Here is a 25,487-nt window from a genome sequence, read left to right as displayed (position 1 = left end):
TAAATTCATTATCAAAGTACTGTAATGTCACCATATACAACCCTGAGGTTCATTCTCTTGCTGTCATACTCAGTCAATCCATAACAGAATAATAACCACAATAAAATCAATGAAAGACCATGCACCAACCTGGGCATTCAACCAGTGTGCAAAGGTCAACAAACTGCAAATACAAAAGAAATAAATAATAATAAAAAATAAATAAACAATAAATATCAAGAACCTGAGGTGAAGAGTCCTTGAAAATGAACCCATAGGTTGTGGGAAGATTTCAATGATGGGGTGAGTGAAGCTGTGACTGAGAGACAATATGCCCTTTCAAGACCCTGATTGGTTGAGGGCTAACAACTGGTGGTGTAAGTCCTGAGGCTCCAGAGATACAGATAATAAAGAATTCTGTAAATGTACAAGGTCTTCAACAACGAGTAACAAACCTAGAGGTTATTGCAGGGAAGTGACCATGAGTGTTGAGGCCATGATTTGGTGGACAGAGGATGTCATAGCAGGAAGGTTTCCCGAATCCCATGCAGCTACTATGTGGTGAACTTTCACCGGGCATGAGGAATCGAGGCAAATGGCGTAAGAGGTCCAAAGCAGCCCTCCCAGGTGCCAGGGTCCGGGATGTTTCGGATCGCGTCCAAGATATCCTGCGGTGGGAAGGAGAACAGCCAGAGGTCGTGGTACATATTGGTACCAATGACATAGGTAGGAAAAGGGAAGAGGTCCTGAAAAAAGACTACAGGGAGTTAGGAAGGAAGTTCGGAAGCAGGACCACAAAGGTAGTAATCTCGGGATTACTGCCTGTGCCATGCAACAGTGAGAATACGAATAGAATGAGGTGGAGGATAAATGTGTTGCTGAGGAATGGAGCAGGAGGTAGGGATTCACATTTCTGGATCATTGGGACGTCTTTTAGGGCAGGTGTGACCTGTACAAAAAGGACGGGTTGCACTTGAATCCCGGGGGAACCAATATCCTGGTGGAGAAGTTTGCTAAGGCTACTGGGGAGAGTTTAAACGAGAACTGCTGGGTGGGGGGGGGGGGGGGGGTTGGAACCGAACTGAAGAGACTGAGGAAGAGGAGGTTGGCTGGCAAATAGAGAAAACCTAGAGACAGTGCGAGAGGGAGGAAAGGCATGTGATAGAGAAGGGATTCACTCAGACTGAAGGTTTGAGATGTGTCTATTCTAATGCAAACAGTGTTGTGAACAAAGCGGTTGAGCTTAGAATGTGGATCAGTACTTGGAGCTATGATGTGGTGGCCACGACAGAGACTTGGATGGCTCAGGGGCTGGAATGGTTACTTCAAGTGCAGGGTTTTAGATGTTTCAGAAAGGACAGGGAGGGAGGCAAAAGAGGTGGGGGTGTGGCACTGTTGATCAGAGATAGTGTCACAGCTGCAGAAAAGGTGGATACCATGGGGGGGGGGATTGTCTACGGAGTCTCTGTGGGTAGAGGTTAGGAACAGGAAGGGGTCAATATCTCTACTGAGTGTTTCTTATAGGCTGCCCAACAGTAACAGGGATATCAAGAAGCAGATAGGGATGCAGATCCTGGAAAGGTGTAATAATTAATAGAGTTGTCTTGATGGGAGATTTTAATTTCCCAAATATTGATTGGCATGTCCCTAGAGCAAGGGGTTTGGATGGGGTGGAGTTTGTTAGGTGTGTTCAGGAAGGTTTCTTAACACAATATGTAGGTAAGCCTACAAGAGGAGAGGCTGTCTTTGATCTGGTATTGGGAAATGAACCTGGTCAGGTGTCAGGTCTCTCAGTGGGAGAGCATTTTGGAGATAGCGATCATAATTCTGTCTACTTTACCATAGCATTGGAGAGAGATAGGAACAGACAAGTTAGAAAACCGTTTAATTGGAGTAGGGGGAATTATGAGGCTATCAGGCAGGAAATTGGAGGCTTAAACTGGAAACAGATGTTCTCAGGGAAAAGTACGGAAGAAATGTGGCAAATATTCAGGGGATACTTGTGTGGAGTTCTGTATAGGTACATTCCAGTGAGACAGGGAAAGGATGGTAGGGTACAGGAACTGTGGTGTACAAAGGCTGTTGTAAATCTAATCAAAAAGAAAAGAAAAGGTTCAGAGAACTAGGTAACGTTAGAGGTTTAGAAGATTATGAGGCTAATCGGAAAGAGCTTAAGAAGGAAATTAGGAGAGCCAGACGGGGCCATGAGAAGGCCTTGGCGGGCAGGATTAAGGAAAACCCCAAGGCATTCTACAAGTACATGAAGAGCAAGAGGATAAGATGTAAAAGAATAGGACCTATCAATTATGACAGTGGGAAAGTGTGTATGGAACCGTAGGAAATAGCAGAGGTACTTAATGAATACTTTGTTTCAGTATTCACTATGGAAAAGGATCTTGGTGATTGTAGTGATGACTTGCAGCAGACTGAAACGCTTGAGCATGTAGATATTAAGAAAGAGGATGTGCTGGAGCTTCTGGAAAGTATCAAGTTGGATAAGTTGCCGGGACCGGATGAGATGTACCCCAAGCTAGAGTGGGAGGCGAGGGAGGAGATTTTTGAGCCTCTGGCGATGATCTTTCTATCATCAGTGGGAAGAGGAGCGATTCGGGAGGATTGGAGGGTTGTGGATGTTGTTCCTTTATTCAAAAAATGGAGAAGAGATAGCCCAGGAAATTATAGACCAGTGAGTCTTACCTCAGTGGTTGGTAAGTTGATGGAGAAGATCCTGAGAGGCAGGATTTATGAACATTTGGAGAGGCATAATATGATGAGGAATAGTCAGCATGGCTTTGTCAAGGGCAGGTCGTGCCTTACGAGCCTGATTGAATTTTTTGAGGATGCAACTAAACACATTGATGAAAGAAGAGTAGTAGATGTAGTGTATATGGATTTCAGCAAGACATTTGATAAGGTACCCCATGCAAGGCTTATTGAGAAAGTAAGGAGGCATGGGATCCAAGGGGACATTGCTTTGCGGATCCAGAACTGGCTTGCCCACAGAAGGCAAAGAGTGGTTGTAGACGGGTCATATTCTGCATGGAGGTCGGTGACCAGTGGTGTGCCTCAGAGATCTGTTCTGGGACTCCTACTGTTTGTGATTTTTATAAATGACCTAAATGAGGAAGTAGATGGATGTGTTAGTAGGTTTACTGATGACACAATGGTTGGAGGTGTTGTGGATCATGTGGAGGGCATTCAGAAATTACAGCGGGACATTGATAGGATGCAAAACTGGGCTGAGGAGTGGCAGATGGAGATCAACCCAGGTAAGTGTGAAGTGGCTCATTTTGGTAGGTCAAATATGATGGCAGAATATAGTATTAATGGTAAGACTCTTGGCAGTGTGGAGGATCAGAGGGATCTTGGGGTCTGAGTCCATAGGATACTCAAAGCAGCTGCGCAGGTTGACTGTGGTTAAGAAGGCTTATGGTGTATTGGCCTCTATCAATCGTGGAATTGGATTTAGGAGCTGAGAAGTAATGCTGCAGCTATATAGGACCCTGGTCAGACCCCACTTGGAGTACTGTGCTCAGTTCTGGTCGCCTTGCTACAGGAAGGATGTGGAAGCCATAGAAAGGGTGCAGAGATTTACAAGGATGTTGCCTGGATTGGGAGGCATGCCTTATGAGAATAGGTTGAGTGAACTCGGCCTTTTCTCCTTGGAGTGACGGAGGATGAGAGGTGACCTGATAGAGGTGTACAAGATGATGAGAGGCATTGATCATGTGGATAGTCAGAGGCTTTTTCCCAGGGTTGAAATGGTTGCCACAAGAGAACACAGGTTTAAAGTGCTGGGGAATAAGTACAGAGGAGATGTCAGGAGTAAATTTTTTACGCAGAGGGTGGTGAGTGCGTGGGATGGGCTGCCGGCAACAGTTGTGGAGGCGGATACGATAGGGTCTTTTAAGAGACTTTTTGATAGGTACGTGGAGCTTAGAATAATAGTGGACTATAGGTCAGCCTAGTAATTTCTAAGGTAGGGACATGTTCGGCAGAACTTAGTGGGCTGAAGGGCCTGTATTGTGCTGTAGGTTTTCTATGTTTCTAAAGAAAGCTAACATTGCAGGTGTTGGGCTTGTACGAAAATGGCTAGAACAGAGTGCGCAAGAGCAGAGTCTTGGTTTGAAGCACTCACAACATCCTGGAGGAGAGACGCCAAACAGTACTAATCACTGCCTGAGAGAGAAGGAAAGCAGCAGCAGCAACAGATCCAGCACAGTCCTCATGCCCTTACTGTGCACGATTATGTCGCTGACAATGTGGACTCAGCAGCCCCCTTTGAACACACAACAGAACTATCATCGTCAGATATAACAGATACGACCAGTCATGACCACAAGTTGACATAAGGTCCATGTATGACATCCAGTTAAATATACAATACTATTGCTACTGCCATTGTCATAGACAATGTGTACTGGGTGGTAGCAGGGTGTTGAAACGTCTGAGCCTGGGCGAAGGAACTGTTACCCAGCCTGACAGTCCCTTTTTTTTCATACTGCCATACCTTCTGCCTGATGGTAGGAAGTCAAAGGTTGTGGGATGGATGGCTATACTGTTACAAATAAGTTTGTCATTTCACCTGTGCAGACAGATACTTGCATGTTTGACAGTAAACCCAAGTTGACTTCATTGAGGACAGTGGAAATACACAATCAGGGTTACTGACAGCCCTTTCTGCTGGATATACAGAGACTGCATAGCAATGCAACTTACCACATTGTGGAATATTATCACAATAGTCGTATCGTTTATCTGGATCTGTTGTGTAACACCATGGGCCTCTGAGATCCCTGTCTGGATTTCGGCAATACTGTATTTAAACAGAAGCATTTTAGACCAGCAGTACCAAAAGCTTGATATATACAGTATAATATATAAACACAGTAACAATGTTATATAGTGAATTTGGCTGCTGAACCATGTGAAGAGTATTGGGACTACATGGTAGCTTAGTGGTCAGATTAATGTTTTTTCAGCTCCAGCAAACCAAGTTCAATTCCTGGTGCTGTCTGTAAGGAGTCTGTACGTTCTCCCTTTGACTATATTATGCTAATTGCCAATTCTTAAGGCAAGGGGATAGGCAAAAAACAGGAATTAAAGAAGCACCTCTTGGAAACGTTTCTGCAAGTCAGCCATCGATTCTGCCAAGCTGCACACTCATAGTCAAACCCCTATTGGAACTGTAATGACACAATGCTGGCCTTCACAGTTAGTTGCCTCTGGTCATCCAGTTTGCAGCTGAAGCACATGGCCTTTCATTGGTGGTCAACTGAAGTACACGATCTCTCATTGGTGGCTCAGTCCCAAGCAACATGATGGGAGAAGGAACTGGGTGAGGTCAGAGGCAGCTTAGGGGACAAGGATCTCTATCACTGCACAGGTAACCATAAGACATCGGAGCAGAATTAGGCCAGTTGGCCCATTGAGTCTGCTCTGCCATTCCATAGAAACATAGAAAATAGGTGCAGGAGTAGGCTATTCGGCCCTTGGAGCCTGCACCGCCATTCAGTATGATCATGGCTGATCATCCAACTCAGAACCTTGTACCTGCTTTCTCTCCATACCCCTGATCCCTTTAGCCACAAGGGCCATATCTAACTTCCTCTTAAATATAGCCTATGAACCGGCCTCAACTGTTTCCTGTGGTAGAGAATTCCACAGATTCACCACTCTCTGTGTGAAGAACTTTTTCCTCAACTCGGTCCTAAAAGGCTTCCCTTTTATCCTTAAACTGTGACCCCTCGTTCTGGACTTCCCCAACATCGGAAACAATATTCTTGCATCTAGCCTGTCCAATCCCTTTAGAATTTTATACGTTTCAATAAGATCCCCCCTCAATCTTCTAAATTCCAGTGAGTATAAGCCTAATCGATCCAGTTTTTCTTCATATGAAAGTCCTGCCATCCCAGGAATCAATCTGGTGAACCTTCTTTGTACTCCCTCTATGGCAAGAATGTCTCTCCTCAGTCTAGGGGACCAAAACTGCACACAATACTCTAGGTGCGGTCTCACCAAGGCCTTGTACAACTGCAGTAGAACCTCCCTGCTCCTGTACTCAAATCCTATTGCTATGAATGCCAACATACCATTTGCCTTTTTCACTGCCTGCTGTACCTGCATGCCCACCTTCAATGACTGGTGTACAATGACACCCAGGTCTCGTTGCACCTCCCCTTTTCCTAATCGGCCACCGTTCAGATAATAATCTGTTTTCCTGTTCTTGCAACCAAAGTGGATAACCTCACATCTATCCACATTAAATTGCATCTGCCATGAACTTGCCCACTCACCTAACCTATCCAAGTAACCCTGCATTCTCTTAGCATCCTCCTCACAGTTAACACCGCCGTCCAGTTTCGTGGCATCCGCAAACTTGGAGATGCTGCATTTAATTTCCTCATCTAAATCATTAATATATATTGTAAACAACTGGGGTCCCAGCACTGAGCCTTGCGGTACCCCACTAGTCACTGCCTGCCATTCTGGAAAGGTCCCGTTTACTCCCACTCTTTGCTTCCTGTCTGCCAACCAATTCTCCATCCACATCAATACCATACCCCCAATACCGTGTGCTTTAAGTTTGCACGCTAATCTCCTGTGTGGGACCTTGTCAAAAGCCTTTTGAAAATCTAAATATACCATATCCACTGGCTCTCCCCTATCCACTCTACTAGTTACATCTTCAAAAAATTCTATAAGATTCGTCAGACATGATTTTCCTTTCACAAATCCATTCCATCACGGCTGATTTATCATCCCCCTCAACCGTACTCTCCTGCCTTCTTGTCATAACCTTTGATGGCCTTACTAATCAAGAACCTATCAACCTCTGAATATACTCAGTGACTTGGCCTCCACAGGCAATAAGTTCCTTCTGGCTAAAGAAATTCTTCTGTTCTAAAGTGACTTCTTTATATTCTGAGGCTGTTCCCTCTGTTTCTAGATCCCCACTATAGGAAACATCCTCTCCAATCTATCTAAGCCTTTCAATATTCGATAGGTTCCAAAGAGATTCCTCCTCATTCTTCTGAACTCTAGTGAGTGCAGGCCCAGAGGCATCAAATGCTCCTTACTTATTAATCCCTTCAAAGGGAAAGTGTGAAAAGTGAGGTGAAGTAGGACTTCAATACATTGTGCCAATGGCTTGAGTACCCTCAGTTTCCCCCACCTGCTTTGTAAGAGAGACCCTCTAATAAAGGGCTGGGACAGTATGGAACCAGTGAAGTAGATTCGCTGCATTGTTGCGCCACCCCAGCCCGGAACCCCTGCTCAACTCACGTTCCTTTCCAATCCCGCGTCAGGGTGGGTCTTGGGGGTGTAGCTTCTGTGAAAGTGGGGGGTCATCGATGACCAGTCTTGGCAAGTCCGGCTGCTTGACGTGGTGGAGCGGGTCCCGCGATATGTCTCTCCGTTGTCGAACATACAGTCTGACAAAACATAATTAAAATTTGAAGTGGGGAGGACAAAGTGAGTTCTATGTCAGTGTGACCTCTGAGACAAGGTGGGGGGGGGTCTTAATGAACTGAGAAGGAAGAAGATAACAAGTCCAACTCATTGAGTCAAAGCAGAGAAATAGGCTTTTCTGTGCTGAAATAGGCTCAGCTGTGCTGATCCTGATGGTCACCCATCTCTTTTAATTTTCACCCTAAAATCTGGCTTGGATGTGTGGTTACCCCTGGAGTCCAAATGAGTTTCTCATCGACAGCTCATGGGTGGGGAGGCCCCAGTTTTTGTAGTGCTCCTCAGATTGCCCTTTCAGTTAGGGATGAGTCACTCAACATAGGTACAGCCCCCACGAGTCAGTGCTGATCATCGAGAACCCATCGGCTCTAAGCCCATTTCATTTCTCCCCATATAGAGTCATCATCATCGTTCTGTGCTGTGTTGTATGATGGTCAGTCAAGATCTCATGACTATGATTGCTCTTGGCAAATTTTTCTGCAGGAGCGGCTTGCCATTGTCTTCATCTGGGCAGTGCCTTTACAAGATGGGTGACCCCAGCTATTATCAATTCTCTTCAGAGGTTGTCTGGTTGGTATCAGCGGTCACACCAACTGCTCATACGACCTGCTCTCATGACCCTGACCGGGGGCTAAGCAGGATCTACACCTTGCCCAAGAGTGGCCTGCAGACGAGCAGAGGAAAGGAATGCCTTACACCTCCTTTCATAGAGATGTGGTTCCACCCCATCACCCACTCTATACAGTAGGGAAACCAAAAGGAGAAGATGGAGTCAGATCTACCAGCATGGGAAGGGCATCAAATATATCCCTTGAATACACAGACATTGCAAACACCAGAAGGTAGACCCTGGGAACACTTGTGGTGTGTTGTAAACTGCTGATGAAGTCTGCATTGCACTGATCATATCACTGGGACAGAGGTAGGTTTCACCTCTACTTGAAGGGAAAATCTGTTCATTTCACATTCAGTGGCCACTCTGTTAGGTACACCTGTATACCTACTCATTATGGCAAATATCTAATCAGCCAATCATATGGCGGTGTTGCAATGCATAAAAGCATGAAACCGTGGTCAAGAAGTTCAGACGTTGTTCAAGCCAAACGTCAGAATGGGGAAGAGTTGTGATCTAAGTGACTTTGACCTTGGAATGATTGTTGGTGCCAGTCGGGGTGGTTTGAGAACTGCTGATCTCAGTCAAGATCGAAGATTGTTTAATGTCATTTCCTGTACACAAGTGTAAGGAGAAAGAAGTAATCGTTACTCGGATCCGATGCAGCACAGAATAAAACACAAAAGATCAAGAACACAATAACGAAAAAACACACAATAATGAAAAAACGCACAATAAATGTAAATACTTATACACATAGCTTATACATATAGATTGATTGTGTGTCCATAAAGTGATGCTGGGCTGTACATAAGGTGACTGACAGGAAGTAGTGGTGGAGGTGTTGATCAGCCTTACTGCTTGGGGAAGGTAACTGTTTCTGAGTCTGGAGGTCCTGGCATGGATGCTATGTAGCCTTCTCCCTGACGGGAGTGGGACAAACAGTTCATGAGCAGAGTGTGTGGATTCCTTCGTGATGTTACTGGCCCTTTTCCAGACCCTCGAAGGTGGATGGGCTGGTGACAGTGATGTGTTGGGCAGTTTTGACCACCCGTTGTCGAGCCCTCCTGCCTGCTGCAGTGCAGTTTCCGTATCACGTGGAGATGCATGTAGAATGATGTGATTATGAATGTGCAAAGTCCAGCTCTCTTCAGTCTCCTCAGAAATCAGAGGAATTGTTGATCCTTTCTGACTGTGTATCGTGTGTTCTGGGACCATGAGAGGTTGCGTGTGATGTGCACTCCCAGGAGTTTGAAACTGCTTGCAGTTTCCCCTGCTGTGCCCGAAAGTGGTGTGAGCCCTCCTGAAGTTGATAACCATCTTGTTGACATTAAGGAGGCCTGGCACCAGGCCCTGAGGTCTTCCACCTCCTCTCTGTAGGCTGTCTCATCATTGTTGGTGATGAGGCCCTCAACTGTGGTGTCATCGGTGAACTTGCTCAGATGTTTAACCACACGGCCGTGTGTGAGCAGAGTGTACAGCAATGGGCTCAGTACACAGCCGGGGTGGGGGGGCACCCGTGTTGAGGATGATGGGGAGGGAGGAGTGGCTGTGTGAACCAGAGTGGCTCTCTGGTTAGAGAGTCCAACAGCCAGTTGCACAATGGTGTATTTAGACTAAAGAGAAGGAATTCAATGAAAGATTACAGTGGTTTTGTGGTCTGCTGCAGTGAAATGCAGAGCTTCTTGTAATAAAAAAGCAGGGATTTTATTAGGTTAGGACTTTATTCCTAGGTTCACAGGAGAATGAGGAGAGATACAGAGTTATAAGGGGTATCAATGCAAGCAAACTTTTTTCTATGGAAGCTGGGTAAAGGTAGGACCAATAGGTTAAGGGTGAAAGGTGAAATATTTAAGGGAAACCTGATGGGGAATGTCTTCACTCAGACGGTGGTGCGAGTATGGAATGAGCTTGCAGCTGAAGTGGAGGATGCGGTTTTGATTTCAACATTTAAGGGAAATTTGGATGACTACATGAGTACAGGTGCAAGTCAATGGGACTAGGCAGAATTACAGTTCAGCACAGATGGGCCTGTTTGGCTGTTACAGTGTTCTGTGGCTGTATGCTGGAAACCCTCAGCATGCCAGTCAGAATCCAGGGGAGAGAGAAACTATTTAATAGGTCAATAATCTGTGGGGACAGAAACAGGCATAATGCTTCCGATTATTAATTTTCTTTGTCCACAAACCTAGTATTTCAAAACTTTCTGTTTTGATTTCAGATTTCCACATGGGACACTAGGATAAAAGATTACATTCAGTTACCGTCTGAGGGGGCGGGGACCTGCTCCACCTCTGCTGTGGTTGCTGGGGGGTTGGGGCTTAAATCAGGCCATTGAGATTCCGGGGTCTCGCATTTGGAAATCCTGCAGTATTCCCACCGGACAAACGGATTGGTCGTGTAGCACCAAGGTGCCCGGTCATCATCAGGGTTTCTGCAAAAATTGTCAACCAGCCCCCTGTGGATTGAAAGTAGAAAGAAATCAGCAACCTCTCAGGGCTATGTATCTGTACAATCCGAGTCCACTTGGACAGAGATGTTAACGTATTTAATGTTTCAGCAGTACTTGAGTAATATCGTAAGTATATTGTTTGATTGAGCATTTTTGTTCATTCAATACGTGAGGCATACGTCACGATGCTGTGGTATGTGCGCAACTTAGAAGTTAGACTCGAATCTCTCGGTTTGCTTGTTTTCCTTTGAATTAGTTTAATGTTTTGAAGTTACAGATCATAAAAGTCTGTAATTCAGACTTTGTGTATTTAAGCTGAAAGTGAATGTACTGTCAATGACCATATCCTTGGCAGCTGCCCAAAAGCCTCAGGAAAAGGCCACTGGTGCTGGTGCCATGATCAGGTGCTGAAGGCAGTCACCTCGGCCACTAACAACAGCAGGCACCTCCACCTACCCAGAAGTCCCATAGCCTTTGTCAAAGCTGGAGACCGACCACAGCCTCAGCCCAGATCACCAGCAGGCTTGCTCGCCACCGCGTCTGACTGGCAACTGAAAGTCAATCTTGGCAAGCAATTAAAGTTCCCCGACTTTATTGCATCATCATCCCTGAGGCCTGACATGGTCATTCCGTCAGAAACCTCGACGCAGCTGGTCATGGTAGAACGGACAGTTCCTTGGGAAGATCAGATTGAGGAGGCATTTGACCATAAGAAAGCCAAGTACCAGGAGCTGGTAGAGCAGTGCCAGTGACGGGTGGAGGGCACAATGCGGGTCTATAGAGGTGGGTTGTAGAGCTTTTGCTGGCTGCTTGCCCAGCAGAACCTACTCTCTCCTTAGGATTACGAGGGTGGCGAAGAAAAGAGACATCAGGACCGTCACAGAGACGCTGTGTGAGCCTCCAGGTGGCTGAGGATCAAGCGGTGTGACCCATGGACCAATGTTACTGGGACACAAGTCGGGGCCTGATCACCCCAGGCTGGGTCACCTGGAGAGAAAGAGCCGAAACACCCGACGACCCCAGGTTACATCACTGATGGTGTGTCCCAGAGATTCCCAGGATGCACCTCAATGTCAGGCTGCTGCTGCAAGAAGCCAATTTTCATGGCATTTACATCCGTAAGCTTGAACTGCAGTCTATCTGAAGCCACTCTGAAGAGGCATAATTACTGCTATCAATTGAAACCCCTTGACTGCCCACAGGTGATCTCCATGTAACTAACCATGTGACTTCTAAAACAAATTGGCTGCACCAGTGATGACTTGGTGTGTCATATTAAAGGGGGTGAATACTTATGCAACCAATTATTTTCCGTTTTATATTTGGAATTATTTTAGAACATTTTGTAAAGATCTGTTTTCACGTTGACACAAGAGTCTTTTTCTGTTGATCAGCCAGATTAAATCCACTGTGATTCAATGTTGTAGAACAATAAAACATGAAAACTTCTGGGAGGTGGGGGGAGGGGAAGGAGTACAAATGGCAGGTGATAGGTGACACCAGATGAGGGGTAAGGTGGGTGGGAGGATGAAATGAGAAGCTGGGAGATGATTGGTGGAAGAGCTAAAGTACTGAAGAAGAAGGAATCAGATAGGAGAGGAGAGTAGATCATGGAAGAATGGACAAGAGGAAGGACACCAGAGGGTGGTAAGGAGAAAAGAGGGAAGCCAGAATGGGGAATGGAAAAAGGGAGGGGGGGAGAAATTACCAGAAGTTAGAGGAATTGATGTTGGAGGCTACCCAAACAGAAAAGGGGTGAAATGTCCTGAGAATGCTTTTAAGTTCTACTCTTACTGAACCTAAGAGTCTGGTATAATTTAACTGTTTTTGTATTACGTACGCATCAGGGAAATTCCTCGGTGTCTTTTCATGTCTGTGTGGTGTCATAGATGCCCATTCCTGGCATCGTTTCCCTGTCGCGGTCACAGCAGTAGTTCCGCGGTAGTCCAACCCATTGCCAACGTAGCAGTCAGTGGGTCCACCTTCGTCTACTGACACTAAAAATAAACAGCAAAATCTTGGGAACTTTCTGATCAGAGCATTGGCTTACCACCCTTTTCAATTCTACTTCCCATTCCCATTCTGACATGTTGGTCCATGGCCTCCTCTACCACCATGATGAGGCCACAGTCAGGTAGGAGAAGCAGCACCTTATATTCCAGCACGGTAGTCTCTGCACTGACAGCATGAATATCGATTTCTCCCCCTTCAGGCAATTTCTCCCCCTTCCCCCTCCTCTCTTTTCCCATTCCCCTCATTCTTCCCTTTCTCCCATGGTCCATTCTCCATTCCTAGCAGATTCCTTCTTTGTCAGCCCTTCATCTTTTCCAGTTATCACCTCCCAGCTCTCACTTCATCACCACTCCCCCACCCACCCAACTTCTCCCTCACCTGGTGTCACCTATCAGCTCCCAGCTGGTACTTCCTTTATCCCCACCTTCTTATTCTCATTATTTCCCTCTTCCTTTCCAGTCTTGAAGAAAGGTCAAACATCAACTGTTTATTCCTTTCCATAGATGCTGCCTGACCTGTTGGGTTCCTCCAGCATTTTGTGTGTGTTACTCTGGATTTCTAGCATCTGCAGGATCTCATGTGTCTCTATTTTAATTTACTAGCTTCATAAGGTAACTTATTGAAAACGATGATTATCCATAAACAGGAAATCTATGGTTTGCTATTTTTAATCAGTTATTAGTTTATTTCCTAACTCTGTTGCTGTGAGTGTCTGTTGCCAATGCATTGTCAATTACAGATAAGGGAAATCCCCCTGTAGATACAATAAGAAGAGAGGGTTTTCTGGGAGGGACCCTGGTAAATATTAACTATTTCTCATGGTCTTAATTTGTTGATGTTGCTCCGATACTTTTAATTATTTAAAGGGTATTTTTGAAGTTTAGCTTTTTTTCTGACTCTATCAGACCTTTAAAAACATCCACTGATTATGTTCCAAGTTCTGAAGGACATTTGGAAAAATTCTAGGTTTGAAACAAATTTGATAGCTGGCTAAACTTGGAGACACCTAACTGAATTTTTCTTACTTTGTGGGTCCAGCAGGTGAGGTAGCATCCAAAGAGGACTGTGGTTAATGTCTCAGACTGGTTTCAAAAAGGAAATGGATACTTCTTTTAAAAGGAACAGTTGTGGGCTAGGAGGGATGGGGACTATTCGAAGAGCTCTTTGTACAAGATGGATGGACTACTGTTCAGCTGAACTGCTGTGAGATTACTAGAGATGCTAAACTGTAAATGGATGGATGTGAGAATCCCACCCTCCCACCCATCTACCAAAGGACATGGAGGCTGAGTTGGCAGCTAGGAGCTGGTAAGAAGGAGTTATCACTGTCATGCCGGGATAGGGCATGCATATTCCCATCCAGATGCACAGATAGTCGAAGCAACAAAAGGCTTCATTATCTCTGGGTGGCATCTGGGGAAAATAACAATATCTGCAAATATGTGAGAAAACATCACCATCCCAGATTCACCCAGTGGCAACGGTTGGCCCAAACTGCACCAATGACCAATGCAGAGAGCTTCCTACTTCAGATCTCTGTGGAGAGAGTTGGGGCAGGAACTGGGAAAGAGTTATAGAGAATTACAGCACAGAAACAGGACCTTTAGCCCATCTAATCTGTGCTGATCTGTTATTTTGACCTGTCCTATTGACCCACACCTAGACCATAACCCTCCATACCCTTCCCACCCACGTACTCATCCAAACTTCTCTTAAAAGTTCAAATCAAACCCATATCCACCACTCCCGCTGGCAGCTTGACCCACACTCTCATCACCCTCTGAGTGAAGAAACTCCCCCTCAGGTTCCCCTTAAAACATTTCACCTTTCACCCTTAACCCATGTCCTCTAGTTCTAGTCTCACACAGCCTCAGTGTAAAAAGCCTGCTTGTGTTTGCCTTATCTATGCCCCCTCATCATTTTGTAAACCTCGATCAAATCTTCCTCCTTTCTCGGGATCTGAGGATTTCCTCACCTTGTTGCTGAACTCCACACTTCGGCACCTGACAATATTCCCATCGGACGCTTTGGTTCATCGTGTAACACCAGGGCTCCTTCTCGTTGTCTGGGTTCCGGCAGTAGTTAGCCTCCAGCCCTCTGAAATGGATGGAGGAGCAATGGGTTACCAAAGGCGAGGAAATTCACCCCACCCAACCCCGATGCTTCCCACATAGGATTTCCCTCTCACATGATCTAACCCAAATCGACAGGCGAGAGATTCAGGGATGGGACCACTTACTTGCAGGGGTAATTACTGGGGGTTCTTGTGTGTTTGTGTGGAGTTAGAGAGCTCCAGTCTTGACAGACAGCGCCAGAAATGGTTGTCGATACAGTTCCCCGGTAGTTATGGCCCTTGCCTGTGTAACACTCTGTCTCTGTTTCAATGGCAGGAGGCTCTTCCCCTGGAGGATTGGCAGAGGAAACAACAGCACTTGTTATACTGCACTCTCATGTGGGCAACATCAGGGGGAGCTGCTCCTACTTTCTCAAGGACAGGGACAGACCAACAAGCAATCCGCTGGAGGAACTCATCGGGTTGAGCAGCATCTAAAGGGATGGAAGGAACCATGGACATTTCGGCCTGAAACACTGCAACAGCATGGAGACTGTAGAGGGAAGATGGACAATATAAAAAGGAGAGGCGGAAGTGGAGAGATAGGGTTCAGAGGCAATCAGAGGACTGCGGAGGGTTGTAAGATGACAGGAAGGGGAAGGGAGCTGGGAGTCAGTGGCAGGTGGATGACAGCAGGAGAATGGTGGGGTGAGGAGAGTGTGAAGATGAAAGATGACTGCTGGAGGAAGATGAAAACCAGGAACACAAAGCCCTACCAGAGTCCAATTCAGGTTCAGGTACTGGATTTGGTTAAGTAATGGAGGTGAGACTTAAGGGAGTGGTAATAGTGGTGGGGGAATTGGTGGTAATGGGGTGGAATTGGTGGAATGGGTGGTAATGGGTAATGGGTAATGGGGGACATAGAGCACTAAAGCACAGAAACAGGCACTTTGGCTCATTTATTCTGTGTCAAACTGTTCTTCTGCAACTGGACCGTAGCCCTCCATTCCCCACTCATCCACGGACTTAACCAAGTTTCTCTTCAATGTTGCAGTCGAACCTGCATCCACCACTTCCACTGGCAGCTCATTCCACGCTCTCACCACCCTCTGAGTGAAAAAGATCCCCCTCAGGTTCCCCTTAAGTATTGCTCCTTTCACCCTGAACCCATGACTTACGGTTCTTCCTCACACATTCTCAGTGCAAAAAGCCTGCTTGCATTTACCCTGTCTATATCCCTCATAGTTTGTATACCTCTATCAGGTCTGCCCTTATTCTTCTACGCTCCAGTGAATAAAGTGCTAACCTGTTCAATCTTTTCCAATCAAACTCAGGTCCTCAAGTCCCAGCAACATCTTTTTTAATTTTCTCTGCACTCTTTCAATCTTATTGATATCTTTCCTGTAGGTAGGTGACCAGAACTGAGCACAATACTCCAAGTTGGACCTTACCAACATCTTAAGACTATTTCAACATAACATCCAACTCCTGTATTCAGTACTCTGATTTATGAAGGCCAATGTGTCAAAAGCTTTCGTCACAACCCTATCTACCTGTGATGCCACATCCAAGGAATTATGGATCTGTTTTCCCAGATCCCTCTGTTCTACCACAATCTTCAGCGCTCTGTTGTTCACTGTGTCAACCTGTCCCTGGTTTGTCTTCCCAAAGTGCAAAACCTCAGGCTTGTCTGCATTAAATCCCATCTGCCATTTTCAGCCCATTTCTTTTAGCCGGTCCAGATTCCACTGCAAGCTTTGATAGCTTCCCCCTCTATCCACAATGCTCCCAATCTTGGTGTCATTGAAAATTTGCTGATCTAGTTTATTACATTATCATCCAGGTCTTAAATACAGATGGCAAACAACAGCGCCAATCCCTGCACCACACCACTAGTCACAGGGCTCCAGTCAGTGAGGTAACCATCTACTCTGGCTTCTCCCTCTAAGCCAACATTGAATCCAATTTACCACCTCATCCTAAATGCAAGTGATTGAACCTTCTTGGCCAGCCTCCCATGCGGGTCTTTGTCAAAAGCCTTGCTAAAGCGCAGGTATAATGTCCACCACTTTTTCTTCATCAACTTTCCTTGTAGCTGCCTTGAAACTCTCTGTAAGATTGGTTAGACTTGACTTAGCATGCAGAAAGCCACGTTGACTATCCCAAGTTAGACTCTATCTCTCTGAGTATATATCCATCCTGTCCAGTAATTCAGCCACTACTAATTGTAGGCCTCATTGGCCTATAATTTCCTGATTTATTCTTGGAGCTTTTCTTGAACAACTGAACTAAATTATCCTCTGGTCCTTTGGCATCTTACCCACGGTTAAGGATTTTAAATACTTCTTCCAGGGTGCCTGCAGTTTCTGCACTAGTTTAAGTTCAAGTCTGATTGTCATTTAACCATACATGAGTACCCAAGAATACAGCTAAGTGAAACAGTGAAACTCTAGGGCCAAGGTGCAAAATACAGTACCAGCAATCACACACAGCACAAGGCACGTGAGATAGCAGTAAAATGCAGTCACCCAATAAAATATAGTCCAAGTCCCTGACTCCATGAATGTTGTTGCAGCCTGCAGTGAAACACAATTCAACTTGTCTGCTGCCAAGAAAACACTAGGGGGCAGCACCGACTCCAGCCTGATTTCAACACCTTCCCTTGGACTGCTGCTTAAGGCCTACCCCTCACCATCACTGAGGGCAGCAGGTCCCGTGCCATCCATTCCCAATGTTTACAAGGAATTGGACTTGCAGCATTCCATACCACCAACGCCCAAGACGGTCTTGCAAGCGCAAGAGAGGCAACAAAAATGATCACTCACTGTTACACTGCACACCTCCTTCACGCTCAGCATTAAGGGCCACACCAGGTCCAACTCTTTCAGTTTCTCCGCCAATGAGTGACCTACTGATGAGGTAGACCTACAGTGCCTTAAGTTCTTAACATCCAGCAGGGTTTTGTAATCATAAAGAATATTTTAAAAAAAGACAATACCACCTTGGGATGCCAGATACAATCTGTGACCATGCTGCTGTTTTACCTCAGTTCAATGGACTTGTCCATCTCCTGACAGATGCAGAATATCCATATAAGACCTCACCCATCTCTTTTGGCTCCGTGCATAGATGATCACTATGATCTTCAAGCGGACCAGTTTTGTCCCTTGCTATCCTTTTGCTCTTAATATATCTGTGGAAGCTCTTGGGATTCTCCTTCACCTTGTCTGCCAGTGCAGCCTTACACTTCTTTAGGCCCTCCTGATTTAAATGTTCTCTTGCATTTCTTATACACCTCAAGTAAGTGTTCCTTGCTGCCTATACCTGCTATTCACCTCCCTCTTCTTTTTAACCAGACCTCAATAATCCTCAAAAACCAAGATTTCCTAAATCAGTTAGCCTTGCCTTTTATTCTTAACAGTAACATGCAAACTCTGTGCTCTCAATATTTCACTTTTTGAAGGCTTACCAATGACCAAGCTTCACTTTGCTAGAAAATAACCTGCTAGATCCTTTCCAATACCATCAAAATTAGAATCTCAACCCAAGGTCCAGTCCTATCCTTCTCCATAATTATCTTGAAACTAATTGAATTATGATCACGAGATCCAAAGTATTCCCTCAAGCACTCCTCTGTCACCTGTCCTGTCACGTTCCTTAACAGTGGATCCAGTATCGCACTTTCTCTTGTTGGGACCTTCATATACTAAATAAGGAAACCTTGCCCGACACACTTGACACACTCTATCCCATCCAATCCTTTTACAGTATGGCTGTCCCATTTAATATGTGGAAGGCTAAAGTCAACTATCACAACCTTATTTTTCTGCAACTTTCTGCCATCTCTCTACAAATAACCTTCTCTAAATTCTGCTGACTCTTGGGTGGGTCTATAATATAATCCCATTAACGTGGTCTTCTCTTTCTTATTCCTCAGTTCCACCCATGTTGTCTCAGTAAGCTTCCCATCTGCCCTGTCTGAGCACTGATGAGTAATGCCACACCCCCTCCCCTTTTAATACCCCCCCCCCCCATCATTCCTAAAACAATGGAATCCCATTACACTGAACTGCCAGTCCTACCCTTCCAGTAACCGCGTCTCGCTACTGGCCACAGTATCATAATTCCACTTGTTGATCAACATGCTGTGGATGAGGTACATTCTCTGGTGGGTGGATAGAGCCAGGAGTTTGAGGGAGATGTACAGTACACCTGTGAATAGCGGCTGGAGGTTTGGGAAAGGGGACAAAAAGGCGATCATTCACTCTTCCCCTGGATCTGGAGCAGAGTCAGCAAAGGAATAAGAGCACTCACCACAACGCGTGATATTGCAGAATGCCCATCTTCTCTTGGAGTCTGTCGTTAAACACCATGGCCTGGGTTCCCCGTCTGGATTCCGACAGTAGTTCTCCTCCAGATATTTATCAGGAAAACTGAAGGGAGGAACATTGTTTGGATATTCTTCACTTTGATTATATCTATATAATATCTATCTAGATAGATAGATACCTGTGACATAGGAGGCCCTTCACCCCATCGACTCTATGCTAGCTGCCATCAGTTCCTTTGTTCCCCACAGCCTGTCCTTTCCCACGTGCCCATAACAGCCCCCAGTCCTGACGCTGCTAACTACTCCAGGGGCTATTTACACTGCAAATCGCTACGTCACTGCAACCCAGGAGGAAACTGCAACAGACGGGGAAAAGCCGTGAAGTCACAGGGAGGATGCGCAAACTGGAAACGGAGATCGAGTTCAGGTCACAGGAAATGCGAGGAAGCAGCTGCAACCCCATTACCCACCCACACCGATGACTTGCGTGGTGTGATTAGGGTAACGTGACACGGGAACACTGCTACCTTTGTGCCTCCCTCCATGTGCACAGAAACGTGTTGCTGGTTTGTCATTGTCACTGGATCTAAATCCTGGATATCCTTGCCCAACAGCACCTTCCCCAGGAGGACCAGAGGGAAACTCACTGCCATTCCATCAAGGGCAGTCAGAGAGAGGCAATACACGAGATACTGAAGAATGAATACAAGAAAATACACCCCTCTTGGATGAATGCTTCAAGACGGCAATTTCAGTTGTTCTTTACTGTTTCTTTTAGGGTCATAGAGATGGCTTCAGAGAGAAGGAATGCACACAAAATGCTGGAGGAAGCCAGCAGGCCAAGCCTGGAGTCTAAAGTTTGGCGGCCAGCAGTGCTGAGGCGGCACATCTGCGGACCTGTCCAGGATGTCCGGCAGGTTAGCGTGGAGGGGGTTGGTGGCCCAGCCCCCCCACCCCCCGTGGTAAGAGAGTTGTTGGTGGGTTCTCGAGTTCTGTGTGGGCAGGAGGAACGAGGTTCGGTGACCCTCTGGGGTCCCAACATCGGCAAGTCAGGGGTTCGAAGCCTAGTGTTTGCTGATTGTTGGGTCCTGGGGTTGATGCCAAGGACTGAATCAGAAGTCCAGATGTTTAGGCCCATTGGCCAGAGCACCGAATCTGCAAGTCCCTGGGAGTTCACTGGGGAGGTCAAAGGTCCAACGTCTGCATGTCCAAATCTAAGTCCGTTGGCGGCTGGAAGCCATAGGAGAACAGAGTGTCTTGGGGTTAGAGGACTGAGTATGTGTGCGGGTGGTAGGGAGGGATGGGGCTTGTTTTGCTGTTGCTGTTTGTTGCTTGTTGCATTCTGTGTTGTTCTGTTGAGCATTGTGGGCATGCTATGTTGGTGTAGGAATAAGACCATAGGACATAGGAGCAGAATTATGTCCATTGAGCCTGCTCTGCCATTCTGCCATGGCTGATTATCATGGGTGCCATGCCGCAGCCAATCACTGAGCGGAAGTTTGTAAAGGGAGCTACCTTTTCGCTTAGGTTCCCACTTGGATTATAAAGGCAGAACTTCGCAGCAACTTTTTGGAGTTGGACTGTGACCAATCACTGAGCAGGATTCATTAGAATGGGTGAATAAAAATAACACAAGTACAAGTGGAGCGTCCATTCTTCTGAGTGGGCCGATGTTTGGTGGCATTTGCTCATCAGGCTCGGGTGAGATCAGGCTTTGGCGAGGTAAGTATCTGGTAAGTTTCTCTCTTTTTCTTCTTAGCCACTCGTTGCTCATTTAGGGCACATGGGGATGGCTTAGGGGCAGTGTTTTGTTCTCTGTGTGAGATGATGGAATTCTGGGAGACCTGGATAACCACATCTGCACTGGGTGCACCGAGTTGCAGCTCCTCAGAGAACGTGTTAAGGAACTGGAGATGCAGCTCGATGACCTTCGGCTCATATGGGAGAATGAGGAGGTGATAGACAGGAGCTACAGGGACGTAGTCACCCCTAGATTGCAGGAGACAGGTAACTGGGTGACTTTCAGGAGAAAGAAAGGAAGCGGGCAGCCAGTGTTGAGTACACCTGTGGCCGCTCCCCTCAACAATAAGTATACTGCTTTGGATACTGTTGATGGAGACAACGTACTGGAGGGAGCCGCGGTGATTGCCACTGCTACACTGTTGTGTTTAAACTAAGTAGTGGGGGGGGGGGGAGGAGACAAACTGAAAATATAAGGATGGAAGGATGGAGTTAAAGGGAAAGAGAGAATAAGAAAAGTTAAGAAAGACAACAGAATTAACAGGGCAGAAAGCTCAGGAAGGGATTGGAGAGTATGGCCAAGTGCAATAGGAATCGATGTGAGGGGAGTAATGGATTAAAAGTATTATTTATGAATGCACGAAGTTTAAGAAATAAGGTGGATGAGCTTGAGGCTCAGTTGGAAATTGGCAAGTATGATGTTGTAAGAATAACAGAGATATGGCTGCAAGAGGACCAGGGCTGGGAAATGAATATTCGAGGGTATACATCCTATCAAAAGGACAGACAGGTGGGCAGAGGGGGTGGGGTGACTCTGTTGGCGAGGAATGAAATTCAGTCCCTTGCGAGGGGTGACATAGAATCAGGAGATGTAGAGTCAGTATGGATAGAATTGAGAAGTTGTAAGGGCAAAAAGACCCTAATGGGAGTTATCTACAGGCACCCAAATAGTAGCCTGGATATAGGGTGCAAGTTGAATCAAGAGTTAAAATTAGCATGTCGCAAAGGTTGTTATGGGGGATTTCAACATGCAGGTAGACTGGGAAAATCAGGTTGGTACTGGACCCCAAGAAAGGGAGTTTGTGGAGTGCCTCCGAGATGGATTCTTAGAGCAGCTTGTACTGGAGCCTACCAGGGAGAAGGCAATTCTGGATTTAGTGTTGTGTAATGAACTGGATTTGATAAGGGAGCTCGAGGTAAAGGAGCCATTAGGAGACAGTGACCACAATATGATAAGTTTTAATCTACAATTTGAGAGGGAGAAGGGAAAATAGGAAGTGTCAGTTTTACAGTTGGACAAAGGGGACTGTGGAGCCATGAGGGAAGAGCTTGCCAAAGTTGACTGGAAAGGTACCCTAGCAGGGATGACAGTGGAACAACAATGACAGGTATTTCTGGGAATAATACAGAAGGTGCAGGATCAGTTCATTCCAAAAAGGAAGAAAGATTCTAAGGGGAGTAAGGGGTGACCATGGCTGACAAGGGAAGTCAAGGACAGTATAAAAATAAAAGAGAAGTATAACATAACAAAGATGAGCGGGAAGCCAAGGATTGGGAAACTTTTAAAGAGCAACAGAAGATAACCAAAAAGGCAATACGGGAAGAAAAGGTAAGCTAGCCATGAATATAACGGAGAACAGTAAAAGCTTCTTTAGGTATGTGAAGAGGAAAAAATTAGTTAAGACCAAAGTTGGGCCCTTGAAAACAGAAACGAGTGAATTTATTATGGGGAACAAGGAAATGGCAGATGAGTTGAACAGGTACTTTGGATCTGTCTTCACTAGGGAAGACACAAACAATCTCCCAGATGTAACAGTGGCCAGAGGACACAGGGTAACAGAGGAAATGAAGGAAATTCCTATTAGGCAGAAAATGGTGTTGGGTAGACTTATGGGACTGATGGTCCCCAGGGCCTGATGGTCTGGATCCCAGGGTACTTAGGGAGGTGGCTCTAGAAATCATGGACACGTTGGTAATCATTTTCCAATGTTCTATAGATTCAGGATCAGTTCCTGTGTTAGCTAACGTTATCCCACTTTTTAAGAAAGGAGGGAGAGAGAAAACAGGGAATTGTAGACCAGTCAGCCTGACATCTGTGGTGGGGAAGATGCTGGAGTCAATTATAAAAGATGAAATAGCGGCACATTTGGATAGCAGTAACAGGATTGGTCTGAGCCAGCATGAATTTACGAAGGGGAAATCATGCTTGACTAATCTTCTGGAATTTTTTGAGGATGTAACTATGAAAATGGACAAGGGAGAGCCAGTCGATGCAGTGTACCTGGACTTTCAGAAAGCCTTTGATAAGGTCCCTCAAAGGAGAATAGTGGGCAAAAGTAGAGCACATGGTATTGGGGGTAGGGTACTGACATGGATAGAAAATTGTTTTGCAGACTGGAAACAAAGAGTAGCGATTAACGGGTCTCTTTCAGAATGGCAGATAGTGACTAGTGTGGTATCGCAAGGCTCGGTGTTGGGACCGCAGCTATTTACAATATACATTAATGATTTAGATGAAGGGATTAAAAGTAACATTAGCAAATTTGCAGATGACACAAAGCTGGGTGGCAGTGTGAAATGTGAGGAGGATGTTAGGAAAATGCAGGGTGACTTAGACAGGTTGGGTGAGTGGGCAGATGCATGGCAGATGCAGTTTAATGTGGATAAATGTGAGGTTATCCACTTTGGTGGCAAGAACATGAAGGCAGATTACTATCTGAACGGTGTCAAGTTAGGAAAAGGGGAAGTACAATGAGATCTAGGTGTCCTTGTTCATCAGTCACTGAAAGTAATCATGCCGTTACATCAGGCAGTGAAGAAAGCTAATGGCATGTTGGCCTTCATAACAAGGGGAGTTGAGTATAGGAGCAAAGAGGTCCTTCTGCAGTTGTACAGGGCCCTGGTGAGAACACACCTGGAGTATTGTGTTCAGTTTTGATCTCCAAATTTGAGGAAGGACATTCTTGCTATTGAGGGAGGGCAGCTCATGAGGTTAATTCCCGGAATGGAATTTAGAAGGATGAGAGGGGATCTGATTGAAACATATAAGATTATGAAGGGATTGGACACGCTAGAGGCAGGAAACATGTTCCCGATGTTGGGGGAGTCCAGAACCAGAGGCCACAGTTTAAGAATAAGGGGTAGGCCATTTAGAATGGAGTTGAGGGAAAACTTTCACCCAGAGAGTTGTGGATCTGTGGAATGCTCTGCCTGAGATGGCAGTGAAGGTCAATTCTCTGGATACTTTCAAGAAAGAGTTAGATAGAGCTCTTAAAGATAGCAGAGTCAAGGAGTATGGGAGAAGGCAGGAAAGGGGTACTGATTATGGATGATCAGCCATGATCACAGTGAATGGCAGTGCTGGCTCAAAGATTTAAATGGCCTATTCCTGCACCTATTGTCTATTGTCCTATAGTGTGGCGACTTTTGCAGTCTGCCGTCAGCACATCCTTGGGTGTGTTGGTTGTTAACTCAAATTACGCATTTCACTGTATGTTTCGATGTAGCAGTGACAAATAAACATGAATCCTGAATGTTGGGTGAAATTGAACCTTGAATCATAATTTCAAATTCCTGGTCCCAATGGTGAATGGCACCTTCTCTGGTTGTTGGTCTGAACAGCTGTTGTCAACATTGTCACTGACTTCCTTTTGAGGGGGAGGGAAGGAGGAGCCAGAACGGGGGAAGAGATTGACACATTGGTACTAGGGAGGCATACCAGCATCTTTACTTTCTTAGAAGGTTAGGGAGGTTTGAGTTGTCACCAAACATTCAAACAAACTTCTACAGACGTCCTGCTGAAAGTGTCCTGACTGGTTGCTTCATGGTCGGTTTGAGATGTAGGTATGTAAGTACCCCAGAGAGTAATGGACTTAGCCCAATACAGACAGACATACTTTATTGATCCCGAGGGAAATTGGGTTTCATTACAGCCGCACCAAGAATAGTGAAGGAATATAGCAATATAAAACCATAAATAATTAAATAATAAGTTAATCATGCCAAGTGGAAATCATCATGGGAGCATCCTTCCCCACTGTTTTAGTAGTATCTAAGGAGGCACTGCCACAAATTGGCAAAGTCTACCATCAAAGATCCCTATTGTCTGGGTCATACCATCTTCTCACAACTACCATCAGGCAGGAGGTACAAAAGCTTGAAATCCCACACCATCAGTTTCAAGAACTGCTATTTCCCTTCAACTGTTCTGTTGAGCTAACCATCATTACCTCAGTATAGCAATACTATGACTACTTTGATCATTTTGCACCAGAATGGACTTTGATTACTTTTTGTTCCGATTGTGATTCCGCGTGTTTCTTGTAAAAATTAATTTATTTCTTCCTATGAATGGTATGCATCTGATGCTATATGCCTGTGATGCTGGAAGATCATTTTGTGTGTGTTACTCTGGATTCCCGGTGTCTGCACAATCTCGCCTGTCTCTCATAGACCTTTGACTTACGAGGCTGGATTGTACCCATGGAGGTGGGGTGTTTGGGAGTCCCAACGCTGGCACGTGATACCGTCCTCTGTTTGGGAAACTTTCCCGCGGTAGTTCTCTCCACTGCAGAACATGCAGTCCTCTGGAATCAAAAGGGAAAGACAGCCATTACTGTGGCAACAGGATATCTACCAAGTACTGCTGAGTGTGACTTCCCCCATTACACTTTGATGTATGCCAGGGTCTTCCTTAATCCACTCTCTTCTGTGATTCTACTGGGAGCGACCTATTGCAGGTCATTCCTCCACTTTACAGCAACAACTCCTGGTCACTTGGTACCTCATGGTAAGTACAGTTACTGCATTAACTCCACACCCTTACTTTTATAACAGGGTT

General features: G+C 45.6%; 1 protein-coding gene across 1 annotated transcript in view; it reads right to left on the bottom strand.

Annotated features, from left to right (window-relative positions):
- Positions 1-25,487, bottom strand: part of plg (plasminogen) — a 97,948-nt gene that overhangs the window by 47,011 nt on the left and 25,450 nt on the right. The window contains exons 5-12 of the mRNA XM_059985266.1: positions 25,113-25,233; positions 18,892-19,010; positions 14,764-14,926; positions 14,500-14,621; positions 12,352-12,508; positions 10,324-10,517; positions 7,264-7,412; positions 4,699-4,795 (exon numbers count right to left, since the gene is read on the bottom strand). Coding sequence (XP_059841249.1) covers positions 4,699-4,795; positions 7,264-7,412; positions 10,324-10,517; positions 12,352-12,508; positions 14,500-14,621; positions 14,764-14,926; positions 18,892-19,010; positions 25,113-25,233 — 1,122 coding nt within the window. The remainder of the gene's footprint in view (positions 1-4,698; positions 4,796-7,263; positions 7,413-10,323; positions 10,518-12,351; positions 12,509-14,499; positions 14,622-14,763; positions 14,927-18,891; positions 19,011-25,112; positions 25,234-25,487) is intronic.

The sequence above is a fragment of the Hypanus sabinus genome, chromosome 12 (genome assembly GCF_030144855.1).
Source record: "Hypanus sabinus isolate sHypSab1 chromosome 12, sHypSab1.hap1, whole genome shotgun sequence".
Lineage (NCBI taxonomy): Eukaryota > Metazoa > Chordata > Chondrichthyes > Myliobatiformes > Dasyatidae > Hypanus > Hypanus sabinus.
This window is presented reverse-complemented; position numbering and strand designations above follow the sequence as displayed.